General features: G+C 38.7%; 1 protein-coding gene across 1 annotated transcript in view; it reads left to right on the plus strand.

The window, feature by feature from the left end:
• Nucleotides 1-12,315, plus strand: part of LOC145980298 (KH domain-containing, RNA-binding, signal transduction-associated protein 2-like) — a 339,869-nt gene extending 327,554 nt beyond the window's left edge. The window contains exon 8 of the mRNA XM_083113316.1: nt 11,668-12,315. Within this exon, the coding sequence (XP_082969442.1) occupies nt 11,668-11,789 (122 nt within the window). The 3' untranslated portion in view covers nt 11,790-12,315. The remainder of the gene's footprint in view (nt 1-11,667) is intronic.
• The last annotated feature ends 15,065 nt before the right edge of the window (nt 12,316-27,380 follow it).

Raw genomic sequence — 27,380 nt, forward strand, 5'->3', positions numbered from 1 at the left:
TGTTTATTAAATTTAATTATGATTTTTGTAATCATACGCCTCAAACATAATACGTTTTCCAAAATATTAATTGAAACATTTGGTTTTATAATATTTATTAATTATAAAATCTGATTACATAATTACATATTTTTTTGCAACATACTTAACAACCACAAGTTTGAAAAACATGTAACACAATCAACACATAAGTTGAAATATTTTTTATTGAGAATTGTGAGGAATTAATTTTTGGAAACTCCAGGACTACCAGGTAAATCAACCCATACCGACAGAGTACACTCAAGAACAATGATGAGATATTATCATTTAATTATCGTGGCTATGTTGAGAATACATCAAGCCTTACTTCCAAATACTACTTTGGGTCGCTTAATTACCCTGTTTAAGAAATAGAGGCTACATGCTTATGCTTTATTTTCCTTAAATTTATGGCTAAATTCTTTATGGTAGAACCAGCCAACTGCATTAGAGGAGCATGTCTAGTGATGTGACCATATGAAAATTAAGGGAACGGCAGACTTTGTTTAGTGCTAAAGTTGGCCGCTAGATGGCGCTCGGAGCAGTATGTGAACTGTAGCGAGGCTCGTGTTGAAGCAGGGAAACTTCTAAAGTTCGAAGCTTCAGAAAAAGGAGAATAAACGCCTTTTGGGACATCAAACTTTAATGGTCACTGATGGAACTGGGAACAGGGTCGTAATTATCGCATCACAGGGCAGCGCTCAAGGTTCTACAATGTCCAACGACCAATGAGAAATACCACGCTACCTGCTACGACATCTTGCCCGCGATGTCATTTTTTGCTTTTCTGCGGAATTAGGAGACCTACGAGAGCAGCTGGGGGATCGTAATGTCTGGAGGTACGTACTTTATGTTCTCTAGAGGTAAGGGAGGGTTGGGGGGTATACTTGAGACGGGAAGGGGGATGTTTTGTTTCGACTATGACCTACCTACTTTGTTACCTGAACACCCATTTCCTGCTGCATTTACTGGGACTTGTCTCCTTATGCAAATGGACAAGAGAATTCAGTGCTGCAGTGTCTTCATGGATACTACCACTATAGGTGTCAGACGCGGATTCACTAAAAGTAAAGTAGCAAACAACGTTCAAGTAACTTTGGAAAATGAACTCTTGAAAGCAGATATGGATACTGCTTAAGTGTGAAACATAATATACGGTTTAGCAAACATGTGAAGGAAATTAAGAAGTCTTTTGAGAAAGCTGAGATAGTAAAAATTATTAAATACAATGTAACAAGAGCTTATGCTCCTGATATGATATATTCTGTAATAAAGTCTTCTTTCCTAATCACATAATCGTAATCGTTGCGATCTAAAGTACAATAAAGCTGTGACGCAGTTGTTGAACTTCTATAAATGCATTAATACTTGCATAATAATACTCAATACTAATTATAAGCCTCCAAAGACTTTCATATAAATGTCTTCCTCTAATTCCTGTATTTGGAATTATTATTTGTTCACTAGTCTTATATCCTACGTATCAGGTTCTTCTTTGTGGAGATTGCTTCAGTAAGGCTCTTCTGTCATTACTTGTTATGACTATTTCCTCACTTGTAGTCCACCTATTTAATTCTCAGCATCTCTCTACCTGATGACGTTCGTTCTAAGCTGCTACAAATTGACCCTCGCTCCCTCTCCAGCGATCAATGGGAATTACTCGTTAGGATACTTTTGACATAACTTCTTTTGGTTTGTTCTTATACTTTTGGAGCTGTTGTTGTCTGGGTCTCTGACAAAGGACTGGCCTATGATCCGTTCTGCACTGGTATTTATCAGAATCCTTTATTATCGACTGCCGATTTTGTCTCAGTCTCGAAGTTAAGGATATTTTGGATTCCACCTCACTGAGAACATCACCGTCATATTTGGTTAATATGGCGTTGAAAATTTATTAACGACATGCTTATATTAGCTACGGACACAAAATAACTAAAGGGGTTGTTTGAAACTCTAGGAAAGTATGAAAGAACTAAATAAAAATAAAGCAAGGAAATAAATATGGTAGAACTAGGAGAAGAAGTAATTAATATCAGAAGGAACTGAGATAGAACACACCAAGGTTTCAAATCCTTGGGAAGTAGTTCGACGGGTAATTAAAAATGTGAGTAGATCAACAGAAAATAACGTTTGTTAGGAAGAAGAAACTGTTGTGTTATAAAATATACTTGGTATTATCAGGTGGAGTGCGTTGTATATATTTTATTGATCAGGAACATGGAAAGGGGATTAGAGCAAACTAGAAGTGTTCATGATGATAGTTTGGTGGGAACTAGTTTTAATTATGTGGCAAAATGTATATGTACTTAGAAGAATTAGTAATAGAAATATAGGCAGTAGAAAGATAGTAGCAGTATCTCTCTTCTAACCGAATCTCTGGCACTCTACCTCCTTCCTAACGCCTGATTGATTGATTTTTATATTATGGGCCATATGAGCACATAGGGTACTTTTGCCCGTCACACAATACGAGGATAAGCCCTTAACGAAGAAAAAATAGGACAGGTCCATAACAAGAAAATAAAAATGTCCATTAAAATTTCCTCACTCAATTTTTAAAACTGACTCATTCATTACTTAATAACTAAAACTGTACTGTTTCGGAGGATAAAAGCTGAGGCTGTAAAGGGACACTCAGTAGATACAAGGACAAACAGAGGACAATACAGCAGTACAGAGAATTATCCTGGTCGTGAATCCAGGCGACAGACCCTCGTTGGCCTGCAAGGAGCAGTTACAGGGGTGTGCTACGTGGAAGTGAGGTTGACCTTTTCTGGTGCCTTACCAGAAGATCGCCTCTTACACCCCTTCCTAACTACTATCGGTCTTCTGGAAGTAGGAACATTAAGTTCATTTTCAGCAATAAGTGAGCTGCGAACATTCAGACCTGCAAATAAACGAGTCACAGTGGAACATTATCCTTAGAGGTTATAACAACTCATATTTTAGACTACTTTAATTCTAATTAACCTCTTCTCTCTTAGATACAAGAAGTCATAAATGAGCAATACTAGAGGCTATAGAATCAAAGTAATGCATACAGAGCCCTCTATTATCATTTCCCACCGCAACGAAAGTCTTCTCAAGATATGAAATGGTCCGAATTGTTCTGTAGTGTTGGCTACCTAACTTTAAGGGTTATTTGGGCCATTCAAACTCTAAACTCATGGCTATTTATTTACGTCTGAACTGGAAGTTACTTCTGCAATTGACTGTACAATACAACCTGTACGCTTTACGCAATTTACGAAAGGGTATCACCAGGAAAAGCAATGCTACTTCACATGCAAATTACATATTTTTTGATACAACTCGCCACGTGTAAAATTGTAAGGTTTTTAGGCAAGAATTGTCCATTTCCACAAAAAAGGAAAAAGCAAATTCCAACAGCTGCAGAAACGACCAGGGATTGCATAAGAGCGTGTGTTTTTGCATAATGCATGACTACATCGGGTACCTGCCTGTGGACCGTTAACGGGAAACAGGCTCCCATTGTATTAACAGCGGATCCCGCTAGATGGCATCAGCTGCTTGTTCCTGGAAGATTCGTTCTAATGTCCGCGATTACGAGATAGCGAGCGGCCTGTGGGTTGTCATTTAAAGCACGGGATCTCTTCGTCGAAGATGGCAAGACAAGCTGCAACGATGAGTTATGACATTCCTTAGTGTTGCTGCGAGAAAGAAAACGAGCGCAATAAGAAGAGTTGAAAAGGAGGGGATGAGAAATTCGGTAATAATGACGTCATTTGGACCGAAATCCGCGACGTCATTTCCGGAAAATGGGCCTCTCGAAATGTCTGTATGGTTCTCCTCCTAGCCAAAAATTTCCACCAAATATAGAAGGACGGAATGGTTTGTGTTGGCTTTCACACTAGATTTCGCACTGCGGATGCTTTAATGTCTAGTAATTTGTTACAAAGCTCTAATCTTTTATTCTTACTGATGTTTTCATACCACACAGCATCCAACCAATGATAATTGTGAGTTAAATCTTTGGTTTTGTGCAGAATATTACAAGGTTGCCACTCGTAATGTTTTCTCAACATTTATAACCATATTGCTCAATTGGTCTAAGCCATCTTATAAGAAGGCCGGTGCGATGACGCTTGATTTACATTCTACGTCATCATTAGTAGGTCGTAAATCATAACAGGGAGATTTGATGGGATAAGAAAGAAAGGTAGTAAAGGACAGAGAAAGAGAGATATTAGGGGACTGAGGAAAAGAGAAAGAGGGAGGTAAAGAAGCAAAAGAAAGAAGATAGAGGAATGCAGAAGTTACCGAACCAGGAAGAAAAAGAGAGATCAAGAATTTGAATTTTTGCAGTATCTTTAAATAGGCAGAGAACTGACACTTATAATTGCAATATGGTGGTATCGTGTTGCGATCTATGACTTACAAATGATGACGTTGCATGAAAATAAAATCGACACAGGCTTTCTTATATATGTGTATCGTCTACACTCATCCGGAGATAACTCCGGGATGCAAGTCAATGTGTACACTGTAATAGAGGGTGTTTTCTTTTAAATTCAAAGCCTCAAATTCTTGAAAAGTAGACAGATTTCGCTCAAATACAGTACCAGGTTAATAATCCAAGACTATCTTAATCACGGTCTAACTGTTGAGTTTCTTCTATTTTCCCGTAAACTAGGCACCTTAATACAATAATGGGCCTGCCTCCCGATTGATTGATTGATTTAGTTTATTTTACTTCGCGTTTTGTGCCTCTAGGCTAATTTGCAAAGATGAGGATGAGTGATGAAGAATGAAATTGATGAATGGACATTCACAAACAACCAAGCCCGACCGGGATTCGAACCCGGGACCCTTGGCGTCCCCCCTGCCTCCCGAATGGCGTAGTGGTATAAGAAAGTCGTCACCTTGGAACAGTGATGTGCCGTAGACTATAAACTTACCTCTACATGCGTTGTCTACACGTAATCTACGCGTAGATTACATTGGGTTGTAGTTTACATAGACTACGTAGACAATCGAAAGTGCATTAAAAATAATTTGCAAGGGTTTCATGAAAGGAAAGTGACATTTTCAACTATATTGGTTTCTAACGAAATGAAAACAATCCTATTTACACCAAAATTTATCTTCCACTCTATTATCAACTATGGAAGAAAATAAATAGTATGCAAAAAACAACAACAGATGGCAGTCGTGAGGCAAAAGTGGTCTTTTTTCCAATAAAACACTAGAATATTTCCTATATTAGGTTTTTCCTAGGTGAGAAATTGTTCGAATTTGGAAGAAAGAGTATGAAAAGTTCTCCTCTCACATCCGAAACTGATACGCAGTATAATTTTCTTTTAATTTCACTACTCCCTTTGCTAAGTTATCAACTTTCACTATGTTGTTTACATAGATTACGTAATCTACATGTATATAATAGTCTACGTGTAGAATGTAGACTATCGTTGTTTACGCGTAGACGCACATCACTGCCTTGGAATCAAGGGGTCCCGCATTCTATACCCCGTGAGGCACCAAGTGGTTCATACACCACTTGGTGTATGAATGTACACGCAGTCCAAATTAGCCTTCCTGTTCATAAAGGGAACTTAAAAACAAAACAATCATTTAAACAAATCATCCACATCGTCGCGATTATCAAAGTGGCAGTAAAGCGACCTTAAATAACTAATATACTAATACGAATGCACTCTGTACTGTATTTTGCAGACTAACGAGGATCTGGCGTTTGTATTGACAACCAGTGTTATCATTTGCGCTACTTGTGCTGTGCTGTGTCGTGTCCATGTGTGTTCGTGATTGTCCCTTCGTCAGTTTCATTACGAATGATAATAGTCATCGCGACTACCTAAAAGCGACAGAAAAGCAAGGTTAAAAAAATAATCAATCAAAAACAGTGCAAAATACCTAGTTGTATGTATCACTATTTTTCGTAGAATATACATGTTTTACGTAATAAATCATTAACCATAACGTTCATGCTTTTCAGAGGAACCTGCAAATCTTTCGAAAAGGAACTTTTTTTGAAATCTTCTTTTTGTCAAAAACAACTGTTGCTGACAATGACGTATCGCCAACAATGCGGATGGACACTGAATAGATGGAAAGATAAGGTATCCAGAAGTGTGTAACAGTGTGCGTGTTGTCCGCAGGCCGAAAAAGATGCACTACAATAGCGCACTCTATGCGACGAAACAATTGCCCGAGGGACAAATGCTTTTATGCACATTAATCTAATTATGACCTGAGGCCATCTGCGATGGAAGGTACTCCGAAATAATTATTTTATACGGCATAATATGGGTCTCTCCTCGCCTATCATAATGAACACATTATATGGTGGGGTAACTTGTCCACGTGTTCGTAGGAAATGAATGCGTGTGTTAATACATAAATAGCCACACACACAAACACTCTAAAGTTATGGAGATATTCAAATCCTGGAACCTGATAGGGTTTCGGGGACCCTCTTGTTTTTTTCTCTCGCATAGTTTTCTGGTGTGTATATGCATTGGAATTTCATGATGAGCTCGGCGTACACACTTGTGGCAAATCTTACAGACTTTGCATTTGTGCTGCCACCTGGAAAGCTTAATTATAACTAATTCACACACAGTTTATGAAAATGTTCCACGTTGTGGGGAACCTTTTAGAATTATGGTGTAAAGATGTGTAACGCAGTTCCCCGAAACGGTTACGGCCCATTTCGCCTTATTGCGTTTTCACTTTCCCCAATACAATTTCGCGTGATTTATGTAACACTAACTTTCTAAGGCGAAACGGGACATCCCATTTCGCATTATCCTGTTTCGCCTTACACACAAAAAAATTCCCACCAGGGAATGTTATCGACATGAATGGTCATCATTATTAATGCATTATTAACCCAACCTAACCGACAGGACAATGGGAGCCAAGGTAGGCGACATCACAAGCTCTACGCTACCATTATGAATTACCCTTCGAGTCGATAATATTCCCAGGTGGGAAACTTTTTGTGTAAGGCGAAATGGAATGTCCCGTTTCGCCATAGAAAGTTCGTGTCACATAAATCATTTGAAGTTCTATTGGGGGAGGTGAAAACGCGATAAGGCGAAACGGGAGGACACGTCCGAAACGACCAGTCTGTTAACACACATACATGCCGAGCGTACGTGGTTGACTTTTGATCTCGTCACCCGAGTTCCCGGGTTTGAGTTCTGGCCATATCATGCGTGTTCTTTGTACGTGTCCTTCCTCCATTCTCATGGTCTGTAACGTTTCATAAAAATCGTAAAATGTATTTCAAAATGTTAAGCCAGACATTTAATTCTCGGTTCAGGTGCGACTGCTTTCCTGATCGTGTCTGAACTGACATAAATAAGGTGAAAGATTGATTGATTTGTTTTTTAAGTCCACTTTATGCACCGTAAGACCAGTCGTGACTGGACCTACAGCTTAAAGTGGAACCCGAACTACTATGTGCCTCCACCGGATATCGAACCCGGGACCCCTTGATATAAGGTGACGACGTTACCACTACGCTATCGGGGAGGCAAATAAGGTGGAAGAATAAGGTGGAGAACTTAAAGGAGAAAGGTGAAGAACTGCGAGGAATAAGGTAGAGAACCGAGCTGGATAAGGTGGAGATCTGAACTGCATAAGATAGAGAAGTAAGATGCATAAGATGGAGAACTGAGCTGCATAAGATAGAGAACTCAGTTGAATAAAATGGAGAACTGTGCTGAATAAGGTGGAGAACTGAGCGGCATAAGATGGAGAGCTGTATAAGATGGAGAACTCAGCTGAATAAGGTGGAGAACTGAGCGGCATACGATGGAGAGCTGTATAAGATGGAGAACTCAGCTAAATAAGATGGAGAACTGAACCGAATAATGGAGAACTGAACCGAATAATGGAGAACTGAGCCGAATAAAATGGAGAACTAAGCTGCATAAGATGGAGAGCAGTAAAAGGTGGAGAACAAAGCTTCATAAGATGGAGAACTCAGTTGAATAAAATGGAGAACTGTGCTGAATAAGGTAGAGAACTGTATAAGATGGAGATCTGAGCTTCATAAGATGGAGAACTCAGTTGAATAAAATGGAGGACTGCGTTGAATAGGATGGAGAACTGTGCTGAATAAGACGGAAAACTGAGCTGCATAAGATGGAGATCTGTATGAGATGGAGAACTGAGCTGAATAGGGTGGAGAACTGAGCGGCATAAGATGGAGAGCTGTATAGGATGGAGAACTGAGCTGAATAAGATGGAGAACTGAACCGAATAAGATGGAGAACTGAGCCGAATAAAATGGAGAACTAAGCTGCATAAGATGGAGAGCAGTATAAGGTGGAGAACTAAGCTTCATAAGATGGAGAACTCAGTTGAAGAAAATGGAGAACTGTGCTGAATAAGGTAGAGAACTGTCTAAGATGGAGATCTGAGCTTCATAAGATGGAGAACTCAGTTGAATAAAATGGAGGACTGCGCTGAATAGGATGGAGAACTGTGCTGAATAAGACGGAAAACTGAGTTGCATAAGATGGAGATCTGTATGAGATGGAGAACTGAGCTGAATAAGATGGAGAACTCAGTTGAATAAAATGGAGAACTGTGCTGAATAAGGTAGAGAACTGTATAAGATGGAGATCTGAGCTTCATAAGAACTCAGTTAAATAAAATGGAGGACTGCGCTGACTAGGGTGGAGAACTGTGCGGAATAAGACGGAAAACTGAGCTGCATAAGATGGAGAGCTGTATAAGATGGAGAACTGAGCTGAATAGGGTGGAGAACTGAGCGGCATAAGATGGAGAGCTGTATAAGATGGAGAACTGAGCTGAATAAGATGGAGAACTGAACCGAATAAGATGGAGAACTGAGCCGAATAAAATGGAGAACTAAGCTGCATAAGATGGAGAGCAGTATAAGTTGGAGAACTAAGCTTCAATAGATGGAGAACTGTGCTGAATAAGGTGGAGAACTGTGCTGAATAAGGTGGAGAACTGTGCTGAATAAGGTGGAGAACTGTGCTGAATAAGATGGAGAACTGAGCTGAATGGGATGGAGAACTGAGAGATATTAAGGCGGAGAACTTAGAGAAATAAGGTGAAGAACTGGTGGGAATAAATTGGACATCCTAAACAGAGGCATCTGGCCATGGGATAACAAAATAAGGCGAAAAATTGTAATAGGATATTAAAGTGTTTTATTCATGGCGATCAGAATGACATACATTCGAAAGTCCCCTGGTCCTGAACTAACTCTGAAAAGCGTGACCCAACCTTTGTACTAATGTTCTAATTTTATTTTCTAATTATTATAACAATTGGATTGATTGATTGATTCCAGTTTTGTCATTTCGTTTCGCTTTTCATCTGCTTTTGGTTAACCGCAAAGATGATGATAAGTGATGATGCAGTATGATGAAAGGACACTCACAAAGAACACCCATGCCAAGGTCTGGATTCGAACCCGGGACTCCTGGCGTCGTAGCACGCTATGCTAACTACTCCATCGGTTATAGCGATTTGACTTCATCAGGTGAACCGCTTAAGAAAATCATAGTATATAACATGAGTGATGAATAGTTGCACGACTACAGAATATTGCGTTCAAGAAGAAATATTGCTAAATTATAAACAAATTTGTTTGTATTATATTGTTCGAAAGAATACCAAATTTACAAGGCAATCAGGTAAGCTACTAGTTTCAAACAAGCAATATCTACCACATTCTCCCTCCCTTCGATGCACATCCTGTGTACGCTCTTGATCTGGGCGCAAATTGAGAAAATAGTAACAGATCACTTCATCAAAAATCCACTCGGATACAAAATCTTCCGCCCCCCCCCCCCCCCTTTACATGGCGAATGCATCAATCGACTTCCACCATGGTAATTTGAGAACTTCATTTTAAGAGTTTCATCTCGTTTTCTTCCATTTTTTTTATCCTTCCTGAATTCTTGATGATGTAGCTACTTAGAATAATGGGATTTTCCTATTTCTAGAAACAGGAATAGAATGATCACCAGAAGGGTAAGGAATTGATTTCCTATTTTGGGGAATGTTAATGAGATCCCTGAGGATCATATGATGTACAGGATGAGTCGAAAGTCGCTCAACATTTCCTGAATTGGAAGAAAAATTCGGTATGATAGGCACGAGGGTAGTTCAAAAAATAAGTTTCCCTATGTTGTAATATTTTTGTTTGGTACATGCAAACTCTACATGTCTAGATAAGTACATACCTGTACTACTTTTCGACATATTCGCCTTGCACATTGAGGCATTTGTCCCAACACTGCCTTATAGAAGCCCTGTGCATCGACCGCGAGAGGTCCCAAGGGAAATGTTCAACGTGTTGGTCACCTCACGAATCTTGATTCTTCTGTTCCTGCGGATCAGTTCATCCACTTTAGCGATGTTCTCATCAGTGGAGCCAGTTGAGTGACGACCAGATCGAACTTCATCAAGAATCCCTACTCTGCCTTCGGTGAACACTCTACCTTCTGACCATCTGCACAGACAGTACAGTGTCACCGTACACAGCTACCAGCTTCCTGTGGATGTCAAGCCATTTGCCCATTCGTACCGAATCACGACACACACTTCTTCCTGACACCAGCTGTCCAATACACGTGCACCTGCCCTCCTCCCTAATGGCACGAGCCAGGCGTTTCACGATGTTCCGTTGCTTCCTTCCCCTCTGCGCATGCGCCTTCACGTCTGCGGGAGAAATTCCTATCGTTCCTTGAAGGCGACAGATAATGCTCGTCAAGCATGTGCATAGTGCTACTCAATTATTTTTGTAACAAATGTTATGGCACAGGGAAACTTATTTATTGAACGACCCTCGTATATTGAGGCAATAATTTTGGTGTCGGTCAATCGGACGGTCGCTTGACTTCATCTCAACCCCACCCCCATTTTCACGGCCTGCATCTCAAGGGCAGTGGGGAAAGGCCCCTCCTTTTAACGGAACTACCTAGTGTTTCTTCTGCCATGATAGAACGTGACCGACCAAGCCCCCTGACCCGCTTATTCCCTCTTCTCTACCCCTCTTACGACCCTGCAATCCTACTTCTCTCCTGTACACACGTGTATACGACGGCGCTATCCCTCAAATACGGCGATTCATCAATTCTGCTGTTAGAATAATCTTCCTAGATTAAACATGAACTGGAAGGTAAATGTAAGGAAGTACAGTTTCCACATTGGTGTAAAATTATACAATGTGATCTTGTAATAATATTTTTGTGTTAATTTCTTGCCTAAAACTAAGATTTCTCAATGAGGTACCAACTTAAATGAGCACAAAATGTCGATCCGCATCCAACGCAGCCATTTTGTTCACTCTACCTCGGCACATGGAAAACAAAATGGCGAACACCACGTTTTCGCGCCAAAACGTTTTTTTACATGTTTCTGTGCAACGAGTGAAGGTAGAACCGTGCAACCAATCACAATAGACAAAAGTTTACACTAACTACATATCTAAACCGTCACAGTTGGAAATAAATTATTTCCGAGGCAGGAAAAAGCAAAAATATAACTTTCCAAGGTCTCACTGTGGAACTTTGGCATGGGTTTTCTTGGAGACATTTTGTTCTAGCTGTGAATGTACTTGGATGCAAACGAATGCAAATTCATTGATCGCCATTTCGCTGTTTTGTCTTCCAGTGGCAGCAGAATTCGTTCAGAGACCAGACGCCCCGGGAACACTAAAGGTTTCAGCAGCGGTCGACAGGGCACGCTTTCGTCACGACCCATACGGACGGTTCACTGCAAAACTACCCCTGTAACATCCCCAACCAGGACAACACGCCTACTCGGAAGAACCAACCGATCATCACGACTCAGCAATGGTGTCGTTATCAGTAACAATGAAACGTTGCTTTTTTTTAAAAGAACAATGGCTGTCAGCAATCATAGAGAAACATGCAGTCAGGTATTTTTTATTGTCATTCATGAAAAACTGTGGACTTTCGTCGAGTATAAGGAGCAGCAGCACACCCATTCTAAATAGTCAGAGAGTTTTCTTCATACATATTTCTTTATGTAAACACGGAATGAGTACAGTTATAAGTTTATATAAGTTCAAAAAGTTCTGAATCCAGGAAACAGAGGGTGTTATGTACTGAGTATGTTGAGCTAATGGTGGCACTATTGCATTTTGCCAAATATCTAACGGGTTAAAATCATTCTATCACATCACTCCCTCTCTCCCCAGCACAGTCATTTATTGAAAGACTCAAGTCTATTTAACAAATCATGAAAGGGAAGTAAAGCAACTATTCATAGTCATTTTCTTGCAGAAATGAAAGATTTTAGACTGAGACCAGAAAATAAGAATAGAATAGGAATAAGGAAGAAAACTGAAACAAGTATGTAAGGACTTGAAAAAGAAACAATAGTGGAGAATCCAGATACGAGACGGGCATATGAAAGTATACCGAAATGGAAAAGGGTGAAAACATGATTACAACACTCTGCAACGAATATATATGCGCGACATCGCTGTCATACGGCGTGAATTCGTCCACTTACCCAACACTAAACATCGCTACTCGTTTCTGTAACAATTCTGTAAGTTATTGGCATGTACTGAAGAATTATGTCAGCATACTTCATGCAATATTATATTATTGCTGTATACTATTGATCATTTTGTGGGGAAGTATTTTTAATGAGTTGGAGTATCGCTGAACCATTCATTATAATATCTTTAGTAGATCTATTATACAATATCAAAAATTGGAATATTCCAGAAGAATGTAAAATGTTTCGGAGCAATATTTGTGATTTTTATCAATTAACAATAGGCATGATGGAGCGTGTAAACAGGCACCAATGTGTTGCATTGTTACTTCAGCAGTTGACTCGGGTAAAAATAGGAAATTTTTATAAATATTACTATATACTGTTCTATTCACGTGCGATTGCACAGAAATTTTAATGCTATGACTATTTATCCTGAAACGCTACAACAACTATTTCTGATAAACTAGCTATCCTTTGCCCTTGTACGCAAATTTTGATATTGGGGCCACTCAATATGGATACGAAAATCAGAAGAAGCATTGCAATGCATCTATCTGCTGAATTTAGCTGGCGTTTGATGTGAGAGTGACTTTATTGAAGCGAATGATAGGGTGATAGTATTAACAGGACTTTTTCAAGCACTCAGCTTACAAAATATGTCAAGAAATTGAAACGCTGACTTAGGGGCCATACACGCAACCTTAATGTAACTGTTGATGTTTCAAATATCTCATTTTAAACGTCTAAAATCAGAAGAGAAGGAACGTTATGTGTGTTAATGAAGGACTAATGTGTCGTAATTAGATAATTAAGAAAACTCTAGTCATAGGTATGTGTGATACCAGCTGTGTACGACAATGGTAAAATCTGCATACTAGTCTTTCAAATATGTTTAAAGAAATACATGGTATAAATATATCATTGAGAGATAATATGGGGTAGTGCCAGTTGACGGTCCATATTTAAAGGACCAAATAATCAATGCGATGACAATCTCTGGTCACGTGCAGATGGCCTTTTTGATTATATGAGGCTCAAACTAATATTGGTTCATCTCCATTTGTTGACAATTTGTTTCACACTTTCTCACAGGCTTTGTCGGTTCCTGGGAAGTTTGAAGCACACTGCACAAAGAGCTTTTCGGTGACATGCTTCCTTTTGTTGACTTTTTTTTTCTAGTACCTTTATTCGTTCGGTTCATCTTGTTGACACTGCATACCGAATACCTCAATACACACATTGTTGTTATCTTTATTCACCATTGTTCTTTCTACAGTGCCACAAAATCCGCCATGTTTGTTCATGTAAATGCGAGTGTGTCGGAAAACTCTTTGCAGCGCCTGCGTCCTCCTTTTGTACGTGTGTACCCTCGCGTGTGTGTTTGTGTGTGTGTGTGAACTTGATTGCATTCTGTGGTGCAACTGCAACGCGTTCGGTTTTGTTGAAGGGTTTCCGTAAGAGGGCTTCTCTGTCAAATGCCTTACTCTACATAACAATGGAAAGTCGTTTGTGAACCCCCTCCTCTCCCCCTCACACCCGAATCGTGTTTTTCAACTGCGACAAAGCTTCTTTTGCGCGAAATTGTGATGGTCTGATGGCCAAAGTGGATGCGTGTCGGCGAGCTTGTAGCTTTAATGCTTCCCCAAATGCTTTTTAAACGCGGAGGTATTTATTGTGAGGTCCTATTGCGCTGTGACGTCACTACCCAACACAGCACTATTCCGTTATGGATTTCTGTTCGTGATCTAGAACAGTGGTTTCCAACGTGTGTGCCGCGAGAATCTCTAGGTGGGCCGCAAAGCTTCGTAGACTTCGTAATATTGCTGGTAAAAATTAGTATAATAATTTCCTCAATAACACAGTATTTATTGTTACGCAATGAACAAGTTAATAATCTTCAATATAAATTTAACCTTTAAACAGGTTTTCGAAAGTAACCCCTCTCTCGCGGCGGCCTTTGCTCGCGATTTTGAAATTTTTACACTTATTTCAGAAAAACGTTATATCTCTGAGACTATTTGAGCAATCTACTTCGGATAACTTTTGTTTGAGAGCAAAAACATTTTAGCACGCGACTGTGTACAATTCAGACAGCCCAAGTGAGAAAAACGGGGTTGGGAGGGGCCACGTCCCCAAATTTCAATGAAAAAAAATCTGGCGTTCGCCCTCTCTTCTCCCGTTATTTGGAAAAAGGGCGCAAACGTTTGCATTGTTTTCAAAGAATAGACTGTTTGCAACACAGTGAAACTTGTTTCAAGTCCCTAGTTCTCATACACGCTGAAATATGACGCAATTTGTACAATCCTGCATTTTGGCTAAAAATAGCTAATTTGGATATTAGAGAAAGGGGGAGGGGGAGTTCTTCCACATGACATTTCAAAGTCTTATCTCAACATCTGTCAGCGTTTACAACCTCACATACAAGTATGAAAGTCCTAAAAACACGTGAATGTTGTAATCGGCACCATGGGTCATATATGACCCATTGGCTGTTTTCGCCTATACTTTCTATGGGTCATTTATGACCCATTGGCTGTTTAAACGTTAAATAATATTCAAGAAATTAACTTATTTCAGAGGTGATGTATTTGCTAACAGCTAAGCTAAAGCCATAAAGAAACACCTTTGGATTATTAATGAAACACTTGAGCTTGTTGCTTCTTACACAAGAGTTCAGTTCGTGGTGGAATTGAAGACAATACACACACGCATGTCCTGTTCAACTCTCCCGCTTCTTATTTTTGATGTTTGTTAGTGTCGAAAAGGCCAATTCGCACAAGTAGGTGGTGGAAAAATGTAACAGGGTACTAACTGCTTCCGCTGCTATTGCTGGGTACTCATTCTTCGCTAACACCCAAAACTTGGTAAGTGGTTGTTCACCATATTTCAGTTGAAGTGTTCAGTGAAGTTGTCTGAAGTTCTGCGAGCTGCTCTTCTTTCTCCACAGAAAGTTCGGTTGTTGATTCTGGGGGCATAGCATAACGATTGCGCACCCAATCATAATTGTCGACAGTGATGCCATGTTATTCGAACGTCAGTCACCACTCGCACTGTGGCCAACTCGTGCGTTAGTGTGCCGCGGGATCTCACTACATAGTATAGTGTGCCGTGAGCCGTGATCTAGGATATCGAACCCTAGGATCTCTTGATTGAAAGTGGACAGCGTTACCACTCTGTCATCGGAGGGACACTCGTTTTGCTTCACATCAAACTTTTCGACCATTTTCGGTATATTTGTCATTTTTTGGCAATTGTTTTCAGTTTTTATTCAGTTCTTCTAATTTTTAAAATTTCTCAACTGTAGATTTCCTCGTTTCGGTTGTTCCGCGCGCTTTCGATAAATAACCTTCTCCCACAATTCTGCAATGAAAAATTCGTCTTTTACAGACAGACAGACAAAGAGAGAGAGAGAGAGAGAGAGAGAGAGAGAGAGAGAGAAAGCGAGATCTGACGACTTTTAAAAGCCTTATTTATATCTAAAAAATATACAGGGTGTCATTTTAATGGCGCCCACGGACCACAGATTCGTATAGAGGACATCGAAACAAACAACTTTTCTCAGTAACATTTTTCTCGTTGGTGCGTCGATTCGACGCTACAGCCGTTCAAAAAAGACCCCTTTTCCGCCTGGATGCTGGCAACCGAACACATTTGATCGTATATGTGACGTCATTTTCTGCAGCGAAACAGCGCACGTCAGGGTTGCAAGGAACACACAAATGTTGTGAATATTTACAAACTACCAACCACATGATTAGCTGTAAAACGAAGCGAGAAACACGTCCAGAAGACCGAACATCATAGCCTACCAGGCAGAAGATCAGCAGTCTTCTCAGGGGGAAGGTGGAAGTGAACCAACGATATGAGAAATTTTAAAAAAGTATTCAAAATTAAGTGTCAATATCGGATTTTGTCTCAGCCTACATGTCAAATATCAAGAATAATACATTTTATTGGACTTACAGCTTAAATGTGGCTGTTTACGCCCATACATGTCAAATATTTGCAAATCTTGTTGCAAGGTTGATATCTACAAGTTTGTATCCAGATGCAGTGTGGTACTTTTGTGCTGATAACGGAAGTATCCGAGGTTCACGTTGTTAAATTACGGGTAAAACACGTACAGCCACAGTAACAATCTAATGATGAATCAGTAGGGAATATATTGCCCTATTCACAGTTGCAAACTGTTTATCTATGCACCTGATACGCATGTAATACAGTCGTCGGAGAGCTTGTATTACTACTACTTATATCGCTGTATTTTCAATCATTTTTGTCACTTGCCTCATAATGCCCTGAATATACATTATATTATGTGTTGCTTACCTTTAGAATTTTGAGGTCTCTCATTTCTATTTTGTCATCTGTTCAATGTGTCACAGACAACTAGTATCAGAAGGACGAAATGGATAGACTAAATTGTAGCTGCCAACTTGGTAACTAGATTTGCAAATATTTGATATGCAAGCTGAGACAAAATTCGATATGACCACTTCCACTTGAATTCTATTGTCTTCCTACCATTTTTCGTATAGTTTGTTTACTTACTGGTAGGTTAAAGAACGTGTTTTCTCGTTTTCTTTTACGGTACATAATGTGGCTGATTGTAGCTATGTCATTTTTCACAGAATATGAGTGTTCCTGGCAACCCTGGAACGCATCGCTTCACGACGGGATATGACGTCACAAATGCAATCAAATGGTGTGTGTGGTTACCAGCATTCAGGCGGCAAAACGGGCTTTTTTTGAACGACTGTAGCGCCGAAATGATGCACCAACGAGAAAAATGTTACTGAGAAAAGTTGTTTGTTTTGATGTCCTCTATACGTTTTCGTGTTCCGTGGGCGCCATTAAAATGACACCCTGTATAGTTTTCCTATAATTTTAGTGTCATTTATAGGTCATTATTTGAGAATTTTTAGGTCATTTACTACCGAGCCTTTTACAGCATCCGGTGAATTTCGTGCAAGGATAAAATATGACAGAGCTTCTATTTCTAGTTGCAGTGGTATTTTCGGTAACTTTTTTTCAAGTAGGAAAAGAGGTATGGCAAGAGGTAGATATCGGATCGCCATTTTCTCCGCCTTCTAGCGTTTTTCATATATTTTTCTTCCGTTGATCACCACTGATTACTGGAGATCTTTCGTTCAGTGATAAATGAAGGGCACTGTAGAAGAAGGATTAACCTCTTGTCCGCCCTTTTAATCCCTTTTAGCAAACGTATTCCCTTCCTCTTTTCTTTTTTCATCTGCGATTTGTCTTTTGCTTCTGTGCGGATGTCTGGAATCTCTTGGTTTTCATTTCTTCTAATCGCTAACCTACAGAGTTTTCGGGGAGCTTATTTTCTTTGTATACTCAAATATTCAAGGGTGCCCGCATAATTTTTCTCAGGGAGGCAGCAGTGCTCAAAGTTGTGGGAACGTGAGTATGCTTATTCCCAATTGAGAAAATTATCATAATTTGCATATGTATCCTCCCCATTCACTGTATTTTCTCCATGTCGATCCACACAAGCATCCCCCACATCTTTTCCCAAACTGGGCAAAGCATCCCTCCATCAGCTATGAATTTTCATTTAGAGCACTGGGGGCAGAGTAAGATTTCATATCTTGCCCTTCAGTTACAAAACCTCATATTTTTCCTATTTGATTACAAATCATAACATCAAAATTGGATTGAAAATATCTTGGCGTTTTAGTCAAGTCCAGACTTGTGTCCACTACTTAAATAGCAAATACTACTTCACAGATATTATATATAACACATACCACTTAATTTGCTGTATTTCATGACAGGTTTTCTTTCACACAACAATTTTACCACTCTAATTACATGAAGTTTTCCTGATATCTCAGGGGGAGCAAGTGCCACCCCGGCCCCTCTCTGCGGGCATAACATTAGTCTACTGTTAGTTCATTTCTATAACTTTGCCTTTCATTACATGTTTGTTGATTACCGCTAACATTTCTTCTCTAGATTTGAATTACAATCTTTAACACACTTCTTTATTCCAAACTTATGTTCTTATCTCTTCCTGTTTTTCTGATCATTTATTCTACGTTTCTACTGTTTTCTCTTCAACATTTATGGTGAACTGTGTTCTGCTGTATACATATTCTGCTGCTTTGTACCATTATCTTTAGTATCTTCGCAGAGAGTTGCTTACAAAGAGGTAAAATGTACATTTCAAAACGCTCTCGCATAATTCATAAATTCTATCTCTCACACTCGTATAGAATGTATTTTTATAAGCTGCCAGCTTCGTCTCAGCTCTGCGATACGTTCATCCTCCCACGGTGCTTGCTTTTGTCGGAATACGAGCCGGGATTTAGTTGAAGGGGATTTAGCGGCTCATTTCCTAAACTTTCACGAGCAAGAAGGCATGCAAGATTTAACGGAAGGATCTCGAGATGACTGCAGCTTGCAAACAGATAGCGATGCAGATTTATTCATGTTCCGAAGAGAAACGTTGGTCGATTATGCATTCGTCGTGTCCCATGCAGATCAGAAAATGTAAACACTTATGCTTGCTTCTCTCTGGCGACTAACCGAGCTTCTCTCTTCTTTCCTCACTTTGTCAATAAGCGAGCGTGCTGCCATCTGGCGAGAGTGTTTCGTAGTTACCGTCCGAGGATGTTTGTCTCAGGAAATGTGCCTTGCGGCTGGTACGAATGGTACTATTTGTCCACGAGTACGAAATCCTTGCATACGTATATTGTACGTCATTCTTACACTTCAGTTTCACACCGAGTCAATAAGGAAAAATATGAAACACACACGATTCTTACTTAAATAAGCTAAGTTGCAGGTTACTTTGGCACGTTTAAGAGCAAATGTGGTTTTAAAATAAATTGTTTAAACGCTCTGAATGAGCACATTTCTCTTCAAATGTTTTAGTGTTATGTTCTGTAAATCAACATACGTTGTTACTAATACCAGAATGGTGACATTATAGTAGAGGCGTCTCGTAAACGCATGCGTCAATTGTGGGAAAATGGACAGCTTGCTCTGCGACGACATTAATGAGCATTTCTACATTCTAATTTCTTCATATGGGAGAAGTATTTATTTTACACGAGAGCGCTGAACTAAGCTTATATTACATTTCTTGGATCTGAAGTGACGCATGCGTCAATTGTGGGAAAAGAATTATTACTATTTTTCACTTCATGCGTTCACAAGACGCCTCTGACTAATACCAATGTATTATTTGCAAAAGTCACTGTGTTATATAAGGAATTTTAGCATGTCCAAAACAAAAAGTGCATAAAATAACATACTTCAGTCCTTCTTAAACTTATTTCTCTACATTTTCTTACAGTTTTCAAAAATTCCTACTAAGACACGGGTAATCCTAAACTAAAAGTCAAAATTCTTTTACAGCATTTACACAAGGCTTTCCATCAGTTACTGACACAGCGCGCTACCACGCCAGGGGTTCCGGGTTCGAATCCCAGCCTGGGCATGGGTGTTCTTTGTGAGTATTAGTGGCGAAGTAAAATAAAACTTCGCCACCCACGTCCTCAATACATCTTTCCATGTCGGTTATGGCTCTCCTACAGATCTCTTACCATCAGGCTACCAACAAGGATTCTGTATATCCTTAGTTTCTCTTCCACGTGTGGTAAATGACCTGCTTGTCTAAGTCTTCAGTATTTTAATACTGTAATAATGCGTGGACATGAATACAGAGTATGCTGTTCAATATTATGCAACCTTATCCTCTCTCATGTTTCCTTATAGGTTTTATGATTTCAAATCGTGAAGGAGATACATACAGGATGGTTATACTTGATTGCTTAAGGCTATAACCTATATGCATTTTATTATTTGACCATTACATTTGTGTTTGTGTGTATTTAATGCAGACAAAATTCACTACCCTGCTCGCTTTTAACAAGCGCAGAGACAAGAGACCCCTCCTGATTGCTCATATCGATTTGTCAGCTGCTCAGATTGACGGAGGCTGCTCTGTATGTGCATTTTTATGAGCCCCACCCCCGCCATGTCCTCCCGTTTCGATTTTATATCTTCGTGACAGTGGACAAGAACCGTAGGAGTTCCAGTGGACAGCTTTTTCCGACTGGGCATGTTGTTTTGGTGAGCTAGTGCGGTGAATATAACCTTGAAGCCAGTCTGCGTGCCTGTAAGGCAACGTGGCATCTTTCTGCGCAGCTAGGTGCGCTGGGGTATTGTGCACATGCGCAGAGCAACGAGTGACGTTACTAGGCGGAGTCTTTTGTGCATGACGTCATGCCTGGATTTGATTGGCTGGTATGCTCGGAGCCGCGAGGAGGAAACGACTATGCTTTGTCTTGAGGCATCCGTTACGGGGGAAAGAGCGGTGTAGCTCTGACTATCAACGTGAATGGTGAGTGTGGCGTAATGATGGGGAATTTCGTAGATTGTGGTTCCTTTAAATTCTATTGTTTATTTGTTCTATATTAGGTTTTTGTTATTCTAACTTCTTATTGAATTAATATTAGTTTGGGTATTGAGAAACCTATTCTTAGAATTCTCGGTTGTATGGCCGCATTCACTATACACGCATTGACCCCTAATTATTTATCAATTTAACTTGCATGGCTTATAGTTGTCTGATTAATGATATACAGCGTGTAACAAATATCCGGGAACACTTTAAAAATTTATTGTAGCCAAACGAACAGAATTACAAAGTAACAAAGTACATCATTTCAAAGAGTAAAGTTGTAAGTTTTTTTTCTCATTGCAGGTGTTACGTGTAGTTCCATATATCGTCGCTAGGTGGTGTCATAATCAAGATGGCGCTTTCTGGAGCTGGTCTTTGTCTTTAGGATATAACTTTTGCACTAACTGTAGTCTGTACGGTTTCATGTTAAATTCTCTACGCAAAACACGCCACACAGTCATTGTTGACTCACGTGAAGCTCTGCGTATAGACTCCTTGTGAAAACTTCTCTCACTCGCTCAATGTCATTTTGACTCACACCTGGCCGGCCACTTATCTTCTTGACACACAAACACCCAGTTTCAACAAACTTTACATGTCAATTGCAGATTGCCTTCCTGGTTGGTGCTGCTTTCCCGTACTTCATCCTAAATTTTCGTTGGACATCCGTTGCACTCTTTGTTTTGTCAAATTCTAGCATGCAGAAAGCCTTCTCAGCTCCAGAAAGCGCCATCTTGATTATGACGCCACCTAGCGACGATATATGGAACTACACGTAACACCCGCAATGAGAAAAACTTACAACTTTACTCTTTGAAATGATGTACTTTGTTACTTTGTCATGATACTCGTTTGGCTACAAAATCTTTTTAAAGAGTTCCCGGACTTTTGTTACAAGCGATATAAAGAAAGGGAAAATATTTTTTTGTTGATTGTTACAATTCTATAAAAGTACTCTTGCACTGTTAAAATAAAAAGGAAAAGATCTAATTTTCTGGTTTTTGAATTGGTAACTAATTTCCTAGAATAATGCTATCTGATAACAGCCTGTTTTCACTGTCCCTCTGTATGGTAGTCCTGCTTTATGCAGTTGAGGTTGAGCGTGTCGAATATGAGAAATGGGCCTTTTTTACAATTTAGTTGCAACTCGCGTCGAATATAACATACGAGCAGGAATATAGCCTTTATACTAAGCCTTGTCCGGTAGCCAAGATGCAAAAATGAAATGAACATATCGACGAAATCTCAAACAACAGTGTTGCAAAATGTAAATATTAAACACCTAAAATGTAAAGTTTAACACACATGTAATGCCCAACACCAAAAACTAGTTCTTAAGTAATTGGAACATTTTACGAACTCTTTCACACTTGCATAGTGCAACACTGCCGCACATTTTACGTGAGTAATTTCATTTTTGGCCAAGATGACGTCATTAAAACATAACAAGCTATTGACCCATCGTGGTGAGACGGGTAACCGTTGTTGCCGGACCCTGTGGCTGAGTGGTTAGCACATCGCGCTACGACGCCAAGGGTCCCGGGTTCGAATCCCGCTCGGGCATGGTTGTTTGTGAATGTCCATTCATCAATTTCATCATTTCATCACTCATCCCCATCTTCGCAAATTAGCCAAGAGGCACAAAACGCGAAGTAAAATAAAGGAAAGGAAACAAAGGGTAACCGTTGTTTACTGTCTTTCGTCAAGACACGTACATACAGGCGAGACAATTGGAAATACTGAACCGGCATTGGTTGTCGAGAAATAGCGTCATTCAGCTCCATTTATAGGAGCCTAATCAATTTTCATTATATTCTGCACAGACTTTCTACTAGAAACATGAGTAGATAAAGTAATTGATGATTTCCAAGGAAAGAACGACTCTCAGCGATAGCGTATTGGTTAAGGGTGTTGCCTTAAAATGAAAGGCTTTCGAGTTCGATTCCCGATGGAGGCACTGTGGTTGAAATCCCCACTTAAACAGTAAGTCTAGCCTCGATTATTATGTCTGAGCAGAAACCAGACTTAAATACTCTATTATGGCAATGAAATAGGAAAAGCCGCAATAAAAAAACATAGGTGACACATAAATACGAAACTGCCTAAGTAGCCAATGACGAAATGCTGCATTATACCTTGTGATAAATAATTATCGTTATGATTTTTATAGCGTTACATAACTTAATTTCACGCTTATGAATTATTTGAGTACGATTTGAAAACCACTACTCAAGGAGGCACCTTAAAATTCTGGGATGAACGCAAGGGTAAGATTTGACTGTACCTACTTCCTGATTGTTCCTCCTTTATATATCCACCTTGGAAATTTATGATCCAAAATATCTCCTTCTTACAAATATCTTAGTTGATCGTAATCTTTATCGAATTGCAATTACAGGCTGCTTTGAAATATCAGGTGGGTAACGGTAGATTCATTTCGGACAGTGTTTGATTTAATGTTTTTTCCATTTCTATATATTCTACCAAGTCAAGTTTCGTATGTATGAAAACTAATGTAACAATTACACAGAGCCACGGTTTCATATTAACGCCAAAAAATATCGTCTGGAACGTTTTGCAAAGAAAATCTGAACTGAATTAGTAGACTGGTTTCAATTTTGACACGCAAGAATAGCACGCGCCCTGCCATTCTAGGTATCCTGACATACACCGAGGAAAATGCCTTGTGTTACACTTACGTGTTAGCAGGAACAGAAGTCATTTCATACAACACTAAAACGAATTAGATTCGAAGTGAATCAAAATGGTTTAGTAGGTAGGTTTTGCAGCTATACGAATCTCCTTGTTTTGCTATATTAAAAATTGTTGATATCAACAGTTGCTTTCCTTGAGGGGAAATTCCAATATTCATTTAATGCAGTGTATTAATTCTAAAGACATGATATCAATTATAGGTACCCTTGGTTTAAAACATATCTAAATTTCCATTAGACTAGAATCTACTGTTTGCTGAATATCGTTCAAACATTGATTGCTACTATGAATTATGCTCACAAAACTCAAATGCTAACTCAATCTTGTTAACTAACCATGTCAAAGATTTGAAGCTCAGAAGTGGAGTGAATCAGACTTGAATTTGTTTCGGGACCATGTTCTATGTAAGTAAAAATGTTGTATGATTCCTTTGTCTCTTATTTGCACTTGGAAAGTAGTCAGTTCTTATAGTCCCCGACAAATATGTTACTTGTTGTTCTGTGAGTGTTTTTCTTGTACACAATATGGTCTAGTACCGCCAATGACGACGAAATAATAAATATATAATTGAAACACAAAACCTCTCTAAGAACCAATATATGTTAAAATTGTGTAAGGGCAAATGTTAATTGAAGAAATGATAAATTTGATATATGTAAGATATGGTTTTATATTTGTACAATTAAATCACAAAAATTAAATTTTAATGTTAATAAAAAACAGTGCTGTGTTTGATCATGTGTTGTCGAGTGAAAAGCTTTGTTACTATAAAAGTGATATGTAAATATTGAACAATAGACATGACATTGTATTGTTTAGTATAGTAAAATGCTGATTATATACACAAATTGATCGATTTATTGTAAATTGTATTGGTCTGCTCCGAAATATTTGTGTAATTTTATTCATTGAGTTAACGTTCCTGATGATAGAAGGCCTATGAGGTATCTGTACTTTAACGTACATTTTTCCAATCATAAAATGAGATATTCGTCTACCTTGAGCCTAAATTGCAAGATATGTTTTTTTTATTAGTATAGTGTTTAAGAAGTGTAAAGTGAATAATTTCCAGTGTTACTATAAACTGTTACTATACTTAATACATAGAATAACTCGAATTTCTTTCAGGTTTTACTTATCTGCATGTTTAATTCAATTTTTTCATAAATAAGTTTTAACTCGTCCAGTTCTCTCAACTTCATCTATGTTTGACATGATTAGGTACTGTAGTATCACAATATTTTACACACACATAAACTACCATGGTCCATAAATAATTATGATTTTTTTTAATAACCCAAGCGGGAAAACAACATTCATACAATGGGAATGATTACAAACATGATTTGTAATTCCTATTGTAATTGATAAGCTTGAAAGTGATATGAAGAAATATCAAAAAGTGTAATAACGTTTGATTTCTGAAAAGTTAGGAAACTCCAAAAACATTAATAACCAGTAATAATTAACTTATAAAACCGATTCAGATGTTGATTTAATCTATTATTAATTGATTTAAAAGAATGTTTCTTTATGCACTATCTTTTGCAGGAAAGACACAGGTCTTATTTCAGAAAATTAGAGTGAGATCTATTACCAACCACACACATATCGAAAGGACTTTTCAATTACTAAATAGATGAGAACATAATGTTTTAGTGAAGAATAATATGTTAAGATTTAGGTAAGTAATGATACCGCTTAAGATTCTTGCAAACTGAGAAATGGTTAAAAGATCTGATTACTGATTTAGTACTAATATGATCTGATTTTATTGAAATTAATTTCAACATGCTCGCGCGCGCGCACACACACACGCCTAATGAACCATAAAAGGCCATTAATTTTGTGACAAAATTGAATGTGATGCTAAAAATCGTTCCCAATAACCCAAAATGACGTCACTTGTGGCGCAGCTGCATCACCAGTAACTCATGTATCACTTTGATTTTTAGACTGAACGTATTGCATTCTTAGCACCAGTATTCGAATAAATGTTATTGAATAATCTGTTGCGGTGTCCGGTTTTTATCACAGTAAGAAAACTTACAAACTGCTCCTTCGCGGAGAACAACGAGATGTTTCAAGCTACTCTGAGGCTAAGCCTTTAATGAATTATCGTGAGCATCCACACTATCTGTCAACCAGCACTCCTACACTTGCAAAGAAAACACAAATTTGACATCATAATACGACAAAAGTATTGCTTTTATATATAACATTTTAAACGTCGCATTATTGAATCACATGGTAACGGTCATACGCCAAAAAAAATTTAAAAAATAAAAATGCTGGTGTAATATAGTAACATGGAAAAGCTGCACATGATATTTGCACTACGTTTATTTTAAATAACATAATATAGATACTTTACGCTTTTAAATTGTTATATGGGAGAAAGGCAACTTTTGCTTAAAACAAAAAACAGTCCCTCCAGGTGACAACATTTTCTCCGTACATTTTTAATAGTCTAAACATGATGCCGCTTAAAAGTTTTATTACATGACATTATATATGCATGTCCAGTATAAAAAATCGACCATCTTGCTGTAAACGCATTGGCTGTCATTTTATATCACTTCGATGAAAATTGTTTAGCCAGCAAACCTTGATCTCTCAGCTGTGACGTAAGAAGTAGCCCATAGGTAGCTAATTGCAGCCTGTAGAGCTAAAATGGCTTTGTAAAAGAGAAGATACGAAAGCATGATTTGCGATCCTGTCCACCACAGGTCATAAATTTTAAGTATCGCGTCATATTGATAGACAGGTAATGAATGTGTATGCCTGAATGAAACTCGATTTCCTTGCGACTACGTGTTATCGTTAAGATTACTGCTTGAACAGTTGAAAAACGAAAAAGTACCGCGTTATCTTTATGACCTGGTCCATAAAGTGTCGGCTGTGGTTTAACATTCTCTGGCGACTTAACGAGCCGGGTAAACATAGTATCTTCTGGTTTATATTTAGTTAAAACCTGTGTTGAAATTCATCCTAGGCACAGATTTACCCCAAACCACCATTTTCGCTTATCGCATCTTCACTCTCGAGCCATCTTCTTTCACCATTTTTATTGCAGTCCTTTGCTATCTGCTTGCAAAAGGAAACATTCCATGCAAGGAAGTGTCTGTGTGGAACTATGTTCTCTTGTTACATGCACCAAAATGCTTAACTTTTGCATTTAAGTAATATTAAAGTATATGTAACGCTGCATTGAGTAACGTTTAAAGCGAACACGTTCTAAATCCTCTACTGGTGGTGGATTTTAAATGGCATTGGTGAGTTCCTAAACATCTCCAAATTCTGACCTTAAATCCATATCGACATAAACATTGCAACCAGATAGGACAAGAAGTTTGCTTCATGCCTGAAACTAACTTGCCGCAAGCATATAATGGCAAGCTGTAAGCTTGCATCAGGTCTGATAAAGCCAACTAGTTATCGCATGTCAAAATTGCAGTAAGTGTGACACGACAAGCTTGCAGTAAGTGTGACATGACAAGCTTCTCGCTTGTCACAGAAAGCTGCATGCTCGAAACATGCTTGCTTCATGCTTATATAAAGCTTGCCATATCTAAGTGGATTTGACAAACTACAAGCTATCTCAAGCTTGACATAAACTTTCATACTATTTGGCCAATTAACTTATTACATCTATTCTCCCGTTTGCACTTTGGCTTATGGATGTGAACTTCAAAACTTTGTC

Source organism: Lepisma saccharinum, chromosome 27 (assembly GCF_977018435.1).
Source record: "Lepisma saccharinum chromosome 27, izLepSacc3.1, whole genome shotgun sequence".
NCBI classification, from domain to species: Eukaryota; Metazoa; Arthropoda; class Insecta; order Zygentoma; family Lepismatidae; genus Lepisma; species Lepisma saccharinum.